This window comes from Podarcis vaucheri, assembly GCF_965113315.1.
Source record: "Podarcis vaucheri genome assembly, chromosome: 6".
Taxonomy (NCBI): domain Eukaryota; kingdom Metazoa; phylum Chordata; class Lepidosauria; order Squamata; family Lacertidae; genus Podarcis; species Podarcis vaucheri.
Window position 1 is genome coordinate 60471971 of NC_138764.1, and position 11231 is coordinate 60483201.

Sequence of the window (11231 nt, forward strand, 5' to 3'; positions counted from 1 at the left end):
ACAAAATGGCGGAAGGCGCCTACACACCCCGAGTTTATATACGTCCTGCCCATCTAGCACGTGACCAGGATTCTCACCAATTGCACGTCGCTTCTCCGGTGATCGACGGTTCCTTGCGCCCTACCCCCTTTCTCAGAGAGATGGCTCCGCCTCAAGGAGCGATCCTTCCTGACGCTTCTTGTTCGCTTAGTAGTGCCTGCTCCTATTGCCCAGTAGGCCGGGCCACTGTCACCGTGGCAACCAGAGAATAGGTGGGACGGGGAGGGGGGGAAGAATGGGCGGGGCGGGGCCGACAGTGCCTCACGGAGGCTCAGGGCTTATGGTGGAAACGTGTGGGGCGGGAGGTGTCCCAGTATTTACTAAAGGCCGGTGGGGTTTCGCTCAACTGCTCCATTTCCACTTCGACGCAACCGCTTTTCAAATTTCCCGGATGAGCTCTTTGTATTAAAGGGCGTCCCTATTTTAGAAGCGCGGCAAATCTCGCTTCAGCTTTAACCTGAACCCGCACTGGATTGTGGAGGGAACCCACCTCGCCATTAATCCTTAAACGGGAATTTAAGGGTGCCTCAGTTCCGATTCTTTTCTCCTAACGATTTACAAAGTGGGGCTTGTTTCCGAAGAGCTATGTTTTCCCTTTGCATAGGTGTTGCCCATCCTAGGTGCTGTACGAAAAAGGCTATAATTTCCCCAACTGTGCTGTGACTTTGTTCCTAGAGGGGTTGCTAGATAGGAACCCCGTTCCCACACCTGATCTGGCTTCAGCTGGATTCAGAATAAGAAGGACAAGGAATCGGATGCTGTCGGAGCGAGTGGTACCTCCATTCTGTGTTCGGTTAGGTGGGATGCAGGCCCTAAAGGCAAGTGTGGGGTGGTTATTGCCCCTCCTGTGACAGATGAGGCAGTCCGTTGGCTGGCAAGTTGTGCGGAGAGGTGATGAGGGCAAAGTGTTTTGGGATGCTACCTGCCAACTCCTAGGGGCCGAGGTCCCTTTGCCCCCCCCCCGAGAATATTTCGGGGGGCACCACCCCCGCAGAATGTTGATGGGCATTGCCCTTCAAATAGTGTGGGTGTGTCCCATGTGATTAATTATGTGGGGAAGGGCTTACCTAGGTCTCCAAATATTTCATTCAAGTTGGCACCCCAGTAATCTGACAGTTTTTGGCCAGGTATGCAAAAGATGAGTGAAGCAATTTCCCCTCAGTGGGGCTCAAAATCCCACCTATTTCCCAACCCTGAGTCCTGTGTAGGGCACCACTATGGGATAGTCCTAGCAGTGTGTGATAGTGTGTAGCTGTGGTTCCCCTTTTCGCGTGTCCTCCTAATCTCTCTGGATTGCTTGACAAAAAAATAATAATATTCCCTGAGCGTCTTAAACAGGGTCCTTTCTGCAGGCTTATTGCCATGTGGTGAAAGAAATATCCTATTTCCATGTGAGTGTTCTGTTGTGTGACCTCTTCTTCCTCCTCTTTGGGACTTATACTGTACTTCTAAAAGTACACTTTTGTGAATGCTTACATTTGGAAGATCGCATTGTAGTATGTGTGACCCTGTCGGTCTGCCACCTAGTGGCAAGCAAAGAAACCTGTTTGCTTTTCTGGAGATAAAAGCCTAACTGTCTTAACTATTTCCCCTCACTTTTCTATCCGAATAATCCATAGCTCCTCTGCTATTTTGTCACCCACACAGGAGTGCTTTCTGTTGTAGAGTAGTCTGAAGTTATTCTAGGTTAAAACCCCAGAAGGCCACAAGGCCTATAAAGATATTAGACATATGGAGGCAACTAGTTTTGTGTTTTGCATGAATGCTATGTAAAAAGCTGGACATGTCACATGCTCTTAATATAATTTTACGAGTTAGGTGGGGTAGGTTGTATACCTGAACTTCCTTCTAATTCCTGGATCGAGCATTGTTTCAATTTATGGAATAGCCAGGTTAGGTTCCTGGTGAGGTAATGGCTCTCTAAGTATGGGCCATTAGGTAACAAAGGAAGTGGTTCTGTGCCAGATAACATCCCTTTGTCGGAAAGACAAAAGCGAGAATTGAGAGTTGAGTGATGTAAGCTAGAAGCTGGAAGACAGAGCTATGCCTGATTTCTTTCTCAGGCACAGGTTGTTGCTTTGTTATTGTTTAGTTGTTTAGTCGTGTCCGACTCTTCGTGACCCCATGGACCAGAGCACGCCAGGCACGCCACGTTGTATATATGTAAATAAACCATTGATCCTTAAGACACCATAGTCTCTGCTGTCCCTCATTTCAAGGAAACTGAAACTTGGGTAAGCACCTGGTCATTGAAATGTACATCAAATGCAAAACATTTGGTAGAGAAAGGGAGGCATTTTATTTATTTGAAAGAAAAGCATCAACAATTTAGAGAAATATACATACCATTTCAAAAATAAGAAAACACTGATTACGTAAAAGCTCATATCTAGAAAGCTTATACTTAGTTGGTCTTTAAGGTGCTACTGGAACATCTTTCAATATTTTTTTTTTAATCTTTCATCATTGTTATTTATTACGACAGACCAACATGGCTACATTACCTGAATCATTGATTACGTACGTTATATCAAACCATAATATCTTGCTACAAGTTCCCTTACATTGCCAGAGGCCAAAGCTCATGTTCTTTGGTAACTATTTAATAAAGTCGATGTGCATAGCATAGAAATTGTCTAATTATTTTGATATGCCGACACATAATGGGCCAGTCTCTCGTTCAAAGCCACAGAAGTTCCAGAGCTGCTGCTGCCAGTCCAACTTAAAGTTTGCTTTCAAAAATCCTCTACAGCTTTTCTGTGGTGGATTTAGCCACAGTTCATATAATCACATCTTTATGGAGTCTTCAAAGATAAAAATGGAGGGCAAGTTTAGGATTTAGCATGGATTTTTTTGTCCTGCAATATGCTCCACATCTTTAGACACTTTTATCCAATCCTGGGATACTCTTGAACCCAGTACTGGAAGCCAGCTTGTAACCATCTGGTAACTGTATTATTCAGTGAAGGCCAGCAGTTTGAAGCTTCCATAACTACTACTGCGGGAGTTAAAAATGCTGCTGGATGCAACACCCATTCTCTAAAAGTAGAGCTGCTGAGCTGCTGAGATATTTCCTATAATGCAACTTCCCAAGGGTAGTGGAATTGAGTAGCCATGGCAGCACACTTTGTCTATGATAGAATGCTTTAAGTTGTCATTCAATGAGCATCTTTCAATTTATCTGGCTGACATTCACTTGCTCAGACAAATGGAATCATAGTTCTTATGATAATGGTAGTTGCCCCTCAATTACATAAAGGTGGCTATAAAGATCAGATGTTTTAGACTTGGCTATGGCTAGTGCTTATTAGCCTGGAAACACGTAACTCGAAAGCTCTGCTGTGGCAGACACATCATTTACGTTAACTTTTTGGGTGTCCTGGAAACTAAAAAGAGATCACAAGAGTTTAGCAACCAATTTAGCAACCTCAATTTAAATCTTTAATTGGTTACAAGTTTTGACCTTTTCAATAAATGGCTCTTACGCCAGGAACCGAGTTGTTACAAGGCTAGAAGCCTGTAGTGATTAGCTGATGAACACAATGGCTCAAAATAAACAATTCTAGCCCCAGATGGTACAAGGCAGAACCAGTTAGGTCTGTACATTGGTATTTGGCTACTACTTTTTATGTTATTAACATCATGAAAACAATCCTACATTTAACTGTAGCTGCAATGAGGCACAAACAGCTATACCAATATGACAGCATAGAAAATATATGACATTCAATGGTGTCCATATGCTATCAAACTGGGCTTTCACCCATGCTTTCCTGTCCTCTCACCCTCACCTTTCAGCTCCTGCAAACTCCCAGAATCTGTGTTGAACACTTTGGGAATCATTGAGTAGATGGGCAGTGGGCACGCACAGAGGAAATCCTGTTGTGTCAGCAGAAGTCCAGGTTGTGAGGTACTGGCTCTGTTCAGGCTCGCTTAGCTGCTGGTATTATATTATTTGCTCTGCATTTCTATTGTCTTATTTTATTTGTGCCGTAATTCTTGAAAGGTGCCTTGGAAATCCAAATCTGAGAGGCAATGCTGCAAGTGGCTGCTGGTAGTCCCAAAACATCTGGAGGGCCAAATTTGGGGATGCCTGCACTAGACAAACAACTATAAAGAAGGAAAACTGAGAACGTCAAATAAACAATAGATGAAGGCAGCAGAATTCTTTTTCTGTGCAAGACTGAGAGGCACATATGTAAGATCAGTTCTGATGTTCAGAATAGCAGGTTGCTGCCTTATATCAAAGCTCAAAGAAGAGCAGGCCTGCCAAGATAGCACCGCTGGGAAAGTATTTAGGTGAGCCCTCACAGCCCTGCATCTTCTGACTCTAGCTATGCCCCATCTCCACACATTTCTGCAGCATCTGGGGAAAGTGTTGCATGTATAATAGCAAAGCCCCATCCCGTTACGCCAGAGAGATATTATGGGTCAGTTTGCAAGTTACTGTTGGTGACACTGGGTGGATGCAGGAGACTTCACTGGGATTATCCTGAATATTTGTTTGCCATTGAGGCTGCCATAGTTCAACCAAGACTGATAAACATCAACCCAAAATTTTGGGTGGGCTGTGTGAAGTATGTCTTTAATTTCTACTGAGCAAGAAGTTTTATTTCTGCTTCTCCATTTTTAGTTGAATATATTAATATCCCACTTCATATTTCCAGGCTGAGCCCTGGCACTGAAGGCATATTGTGACCATGAAACCATTGTAAATCCTGGTCCAATTCAAAATCTGACAATAACATGTCAAGAAGAGGAAGATTCCTCCTTGCCTTGTTCATATGCTCAGTTCTCCACTTCTCCAGCTGCCTTCTATAAAAATCAAGCTGATTCTTTCCTCAAAAATGTGGTGCTGATCCAGAAATTATATCAAAAGTTATCCAGCAAGTAATGGCTGGAATAAGTTCCCCAGTGATAAAAAGTCTCCAATTCTTCAGCCTTGCTATTGATCCCAACCTCCATAGCATGATTTTACGATCCTATGAAAATGACAGGATGAGAGATATTTCAAAAACAGGAGGTCCCAGTGTCTTAATCACTAGCCAAATAGTAAACTTTATTGTCCAAGGGTGATTGTCTCTGGGAGAAGCACATCTTTCATTTATACAAGGAGGGAAAGATCTTAGTCATAGAATATGATGCGCAGCTCATCCTATTGTTAAGTGCAGCTACAGAACTATAAAAGAAGCTAGGAAGGCGCACACTGTCATTGCAGGAGGCGGCTCACTAGAGATCTGCTAGCAACAAGTAAGACTCCACAAATCAACTTTACCATACTCCAATACAAGAAGAAATAGTAAGTACTCTACATTACACTGCTATTTTTAACCTGTTGGGCTTAAAACTCTATATACCCTTACCAGGACATAAGCCCCATTGAACTTATTTCTGAGTAGACATGTATAGGGTTGCACTGTTAAATATTTTCTTTCAACTAATATTTAATTAAGATATTGTCGGTTATATGTAGCTATACAAATATATCTCAAATATATTATTGACAAAATCTGTCAATAAGTGATTACAGTACTGGAAAAATTGAACCAATGGCTTGTGCCATTCAGGATGTATTTTGTGTATTCACATATTTCTAGAAAACCAGTTCTGGTTCAGATCAGAATATTTGTTTTGTTCCCTCCAAAAGCAAACAATTTTATATACCTGTACATATTATGCTATTGATTTTCATAGGCTATACTAACCTGAGTGAAGATTGCAGTAATATATTTATGACAGGAATATTTGGAATATATATTTAAAAGATGGTTTTCTACTGTTTCAAATTAAAACCTTTTGTGTCCTAATATACAAATAAAATACACTACGAAATTATTTGGCTTTTGTCGTCACAGTAAATATGAAAAGGCAAATAATAAATTTTTTAAAAAATTATATATTTCAGGCCAATACTTACTATCTGTCACTATGGTTTAATTTTACTATCCATTATTTAAGTGGAATATGTTATAGCTGCAAGTTGCATTTCAATGTCCATCTTATTTCATCTTGTTTAATAGTTTACAAGACAGAAGATGCTTTTGTCCCAAAGATATCTACAGATGGTAACATTTTTGTCCATTTTTTTCCTTGTTTGGTTTGCAACATGTCAAGAAACAAAAACGTAAGAATATTTTTTAGTTAAATTTTTGATAAGCTTTATTTTACTATGATGGGGTTTGGGGTTTTGTTTTTTTACTGTGTTGACTTTTGGATGCAAAATGATAACATTGCAGTAAATCTTTACAATACAATGTATTTTTCTGAAGATCACTGTGCAAACATATGTTTAGCATCGTTTGTAATTTTTAAAATGATTTTTCTTTAAAATGTGATACATTTGGAAGGTGCTTTTAAAAACAAGATTATCCTGTACTGAAAGTCATAAGATAGCAAAGGGAAAGGGCAAAGTCTTCTTGTTGTTAGAGCTTTCCAAGATGGTTCCGAAAACTATAAAGTGATCTTCTGTTCATTCCTAGATAGTGGTGATAAGGGCGAGAGAGCTACCTCTTTTAACACATCAAAGCACAAATCCATAGCTAAATCAGAAACAATGAAGGCAGCTACATGTTTTATTCACATGTCTGTCCTGTTCACATATATTAGCCTGGTTTAGACATAATGGGAAACCAGTTGCTCACCACATGAGTGAGCCCACATGAACCTCAGGCTCACATGGTCTGCTGGTCATAAGGTTAGTACCTCTTGCTACAATCTCTCCAGTCTGGGCATAAAGAGGAACTGCGGCTTATTTAAAAATGGAAGCTTCCAATCTCCTTGTGGCCACGGGAGACAGATGCATAGAAACTTGAGACTCATACAGGCTCTTTCATGGAGTTTCCCATTATGGAATCATGGTTTCCCATGTGGTAGTCGTGACATGAAAATGGGTGCATGGAGCAGGAAATATGACCCCCCCTTTTTTTTACCCCCTGCACTCCATCAGTCCAGTTTATGGAGCAAGGAGTACACCACCACTTTATTACAAAGATGGAGCACACACACAAATACAGTGGTACCTCTGGTTATGAATTTAATGAATTTAATTCGTTCCACAGGTCCATTCTTAACCTGAAACCGTTCTTAAACCGAGCTACCACTTTAGCTAATGGGGCCTCCCGCTGCCACCGGCATGCAATTTCTGTTCTCATCCTGAGGTAAAGTTCTTAACCTGAGGTGCTACTTCTGGGTTAGTCGAGGCTGTAACCTGAAGCGTCTGTAACCTGAAGCGTCTGTAACCCAAGATACCACTGTAATAAAGAAATGTGACTGCCACCATCATGTCTAACAAAGGACACAGGAACATATTTATAATGAATCAGACCATTGGTCCATCCAGCGAAGCCCTAACCACTCTCCAAGGTTTCAGGCAGGAGAGAGGTGAGGCAGTGGGGAGGTCGGCGTGGTTCAAATGCACTGGCAGAGCCAATCCGATGCATTTGGTGGTGTGTTTGCACTGCACTGACCTCTATGCCACTCTACCCCTCAAACACAGATGTTGGGAGGTCAGGCACCATCCCCACCCATGCTGTCCACAACTGGATAGGAGTCTTTCCCAAGTATGGCCCTCAGTGGGCTCTCTTTGATCAATGGTACTATAATGAACAGACAGGTTTTGTGAATAATAGCTAGCTATGCCACCTTCACTTTACACAGCAAAAAAGTCACTGGATAGAAACTATAATGCAAGAACCTGAAAAGGCCATGTGAACAGTGACAATGCTAATATGCTTGTACAGTAATCTGTCTTTTCATATATTAGGCTAAAGTTGGTTGTGCATCTATCAGTAACTAACCTTTACTGAATTTTAGGTTTCCCAGTTTGAAACAAAACTCCAAGTTCAACACTGAACACTCATCTAATATTTGCTAAAGGGTAGCCATGAAAAGGTTTCTTAGCAAGAGATAGGGAAATAAGAAACATCTGTACAAATTCAGACATGAAAAAAATCAATTCCATTGAATTCAGTGGAACATATTCCAAAACAAGCATGCATAGAACTGTAGCCTTACAGTCCAATCCTATACGCCTACTTAGAAGTAAGCCCTACTGAGTTCAATGGAACTTATTCTGAGGTAGTGTTTATAGGATTCCAGCCTTAAAGAATTACAAATAAAGGCAGATGAGGAGCTGTGGGACAATGACTTGCATAGCTTTGGGGACTGTCAACTTTGCATTGATCAGTCCAATTCTACAAAGAAAATAATGAATGCAGATGTCAAACGTCTGAAGTGGTCGGCACTGGTTCAGACCCCAGGAATACCACACACTACTTTTGCAAGCACTTAGATGGCACCAGATAGTTCAACAAGATTGGACACAATCCCTTAGTGATCTTGGTTTCCTCATCTTTAACTAATATACTTGAAATGTTTTCTTGCTTTATTGTGAATGTGTTTCTGCTTCTCAAGCACAGTACTGGCTTTTTCACATTTCAGTAAGAGAGGAGTGGCAGAATTCCAGTTCTTGCATAACAAAGGAAATCTCCGTGAAGAGTTAAACCGACTGATTTGGCTCCACCAAGCTATGGGAGGAGTGCACACAGCCGTGGGCAGGGACATCCCACAGGCACACATTGTGTGGACCTCACCAAAGAACGAAGACCTCTCCGATCTCTCTGATGGAACTGGCAGAGAAGAGTCTCTAGAAATGATGAAGCAACTGCTGCTGGGATTGCTGGAGAAGGAAGAGCCTGTTGCTGTCCTCAGGAAAACAAATGTGTTGCAGTATCTAAAGAATGTAAAGGGTAATCAGGACCGGCAAGACCTTTCTGACATATTTCAAGGTGGAGATCAAGATGGCAAAAGAAATCTCAGCACCCAGACATAGATTTCCTGACCGAACCTATTGCAGTCCATCTGCTACTTGAGATATATACACTGAGGGAGATCAAAAGAAAAGTTGATTAACAAAGAAAATGTGCGTTTGTGCCATTTACTACTCCTTCGCATTGTTGAAAGGCCAGAACATTTCCCCCTTATTCCGATTATTAAACAGGAATGTGCAGGGCTTAAAATTTTCCCTTCTAGATAGCACAAATATTTTATAACTGTTAGCAATATTGCCAGGGGCTATATATTATTATTGCTACTTCACTCCTTTGCATTTGTTGAACAATATTATTGAGGTATTTGTGCATGCAGGTTCTGCTGGGGTACATGGAAAGTATTCACTCTTTGTCCCTTATACTCATTTCCTGCTTCCACCACCTATATAATTACTTGAGGTCTTTTGTGCCTGTTCCCCTTTAGCAATGTGGGTTTAAGTTATAATAAAGCACATGGCTGAGAAAACACCTAGGCTGGAAAGCAAATTCAAATGTTCTATAATACATTTTTTTCATGTAAAAATGCATACTTCTAAATATGCACCCCTGGTTCTTTGAGCATATTAATGTTGTCTCCTTACTGCAGAAAGAATACGTCTTACAGTAAGATTGGAATCTTAGGCAAACAAGAATAAGACCCATTGAACACCATGGGACTTACTTTTGAGTAAACATGCATTGGATCAGGCTGCAACAATTATGACCTACTTAAGGTTTTCATCCAGAATAATGCCTCAGCCTATCACCCACATCTAGCTGATTAGAACACTTAGTAGAAAAGCCCAAATATACATATTTTCAAATGTAAAAACATTCTGCTGCAACTCTGAAGATGTGGAATTGAAGCAACCATTGCAAGTAACTGGTTAGCTGCTTGAACAACATATTTCAGATACTACATACCTCTGGAAGAAGTATGCTGAGGGTTCCCACTTTCCAGAGGGATGAAAAGGTTTTGTTAGAAGAGTTCCAAAGTCTATTGGGCTCAGTCAGGAGGGCATCAGACTCTTAATCTCAGGGTCGTGGGTTCAAGCCCCACATTGGGCAAAATATTCCTGCATTGCAGGGGGTTAGACTAGATGACCCTCATGGTCTCTTTCAACTCTACAATTCAATGATAGATAAGAGGTGCAGATTGCGTACCTTAAACCTAAAACACTGTGATGTGTGAGAACTAAATGTTGATTGTTCTGTTAGGTTCCACACAAGTGTTGGTAATGCAATTGGCATTAAAAGCGGGTTAAATACAGCTTCCCGGGAAGTCTTTTAACAGCCCTGCATCCAGGTTTCTCCTAATCCTGGGAAAGTAGGTAATTATAGGGGTCAACTTTCAGAGACAATGCTGTTAATTTACTCTACCAGAATACAACACAGAAACTATATTACACAGATGGTGAATGTAACAATTTAAAATGGGCTCTTACTGATGCACAACATGAAGTTCTGTTGTACACCACTGACATTCAGTGTATAATCAACGTTTGGCCATGAGCAAATCGCAGACTGGTTAGATTTTGGTTGTCCAGGCACCAGATACTAAACCACCTTGCAGATTTTGTTTTGGGGGACTCTGCCTGAGCGTCTTATTACTTAATGTGGGACAAGTTTGTTTTTTCTTTCTTGCTTGTTTTTTTCTTTTGCAAATACATTTGTATTTTATATCTCAATTTCCCCCTGGAAAATCTCTGAAGGCTATCATAAGTAGAGGATGGATCTGGCCTTCACATACCATTTTTGTCATGAGCAAGGAGACTGGTTTCTTAGTTTCTAATGCCATATTTCAGATCTAAACTAGTTTGGGGAAAACACATACAAAATTCTGAATGCAGAATTCTAAATACAATTATTAGCAAATAAGTCCCATTGAATATTCCCAAGCCAACAAGTGCAGGGCTGAGATGTTATACAAAGCCACCTTTGTGCATTTCAAAGGAGTAATAAATGGCAAGAACACATTTTGTCCTTCATATTTAATAATAATATGTTAAACAATATGTACAAATGCTAAAATACATATGTAGTATTGCTATAGCTTTGTTATTCGGGTCACCGAAAATATTCAAGGTCTCAGTTACTTTAAATATAATGCTTAAGCTGTCTTAAAATAATCTTTTGATAATAATACAATGTTGATAGATCATATTTTACAGTGATCCATTTTAAACAAACTGTCCATCCTCAGTGTTATGGAACGCATTAAGATACATGTTTTTTGCATGAAATTTATCAAAATGTTGCACATCATTATTGCTGGAAATCTAAATAAAATAAAGCAAGATTATATTTTGCTTATAGCTATGCATTTTTGAAGAAAATGGAAAAGATATTAAATGCCATTAAAATGAAAAAAACACTGGATAGCTA

The 11231-nt window shown here is 40.5% G+C and overlaps 1 protein-coding gene across 4 annotated transcripts; it reads left to right on the forward strand.

Moving 5' to 3' along the window:
* Window positions 1-61: 61 nt before the first annotated feature.
* On the forward strand, window positions 62-9773 carry LOC309535432 (parathyroid hormone 4-like). 4 transcript variants are annotated; one of them, XM_082228491.1, is made up of 5 exons: window positions 62-251; window positions 3838-3949; window positions 5258-5338; window positions 6060-6163; window positions 8479-9773. In XM_082228491.1, exons 4-5 carry the CDS (start codon window positions 6075-6077, stop codon window positions 8867-8869), a joined length of 480 nt encoding a protein of 159 aa, XP_082084617.1. In that variant the 5' UTR covers window positions 62-251; window positions 3838-3949; window positions 5258-5338; window positions 6060-6074; the 3' UTR covers window positions 8870-9773. The 4 variants fall into 4 exon arrangements, with proteins under 4 accessions (XP_082084617.1, XP_082084615.1, XP_082084616.1 ...); XM_082228489.1 differs by lacking the exon at window positions 62-251 and adding an exon at window positions 278-857; XM_082228490.1 differs by lacking the exon at window positions 62-251 and adding an exon at window positions 2017-2273.
* Window positions 9774-11231: the final 1458 nt, after the last annotated feature.

Bases quoted from the DNA above. Each gene is read 5' to 3' on its own strand.
- LOC309535432 (XM_082228491.1), top strand. From the start codon at position 6,075: ATGCTTTTGTCCCAAAGATATCTACAGATGGTAACATTTTTGTCCATT. The intron at 6,164-8,478 runs GTAAGAATATTT...TTCACATTTCAG, and splicing joins ACATGTCAAGAAACAAAAAC to TAAGAGAGGAGTGGCAGAAT.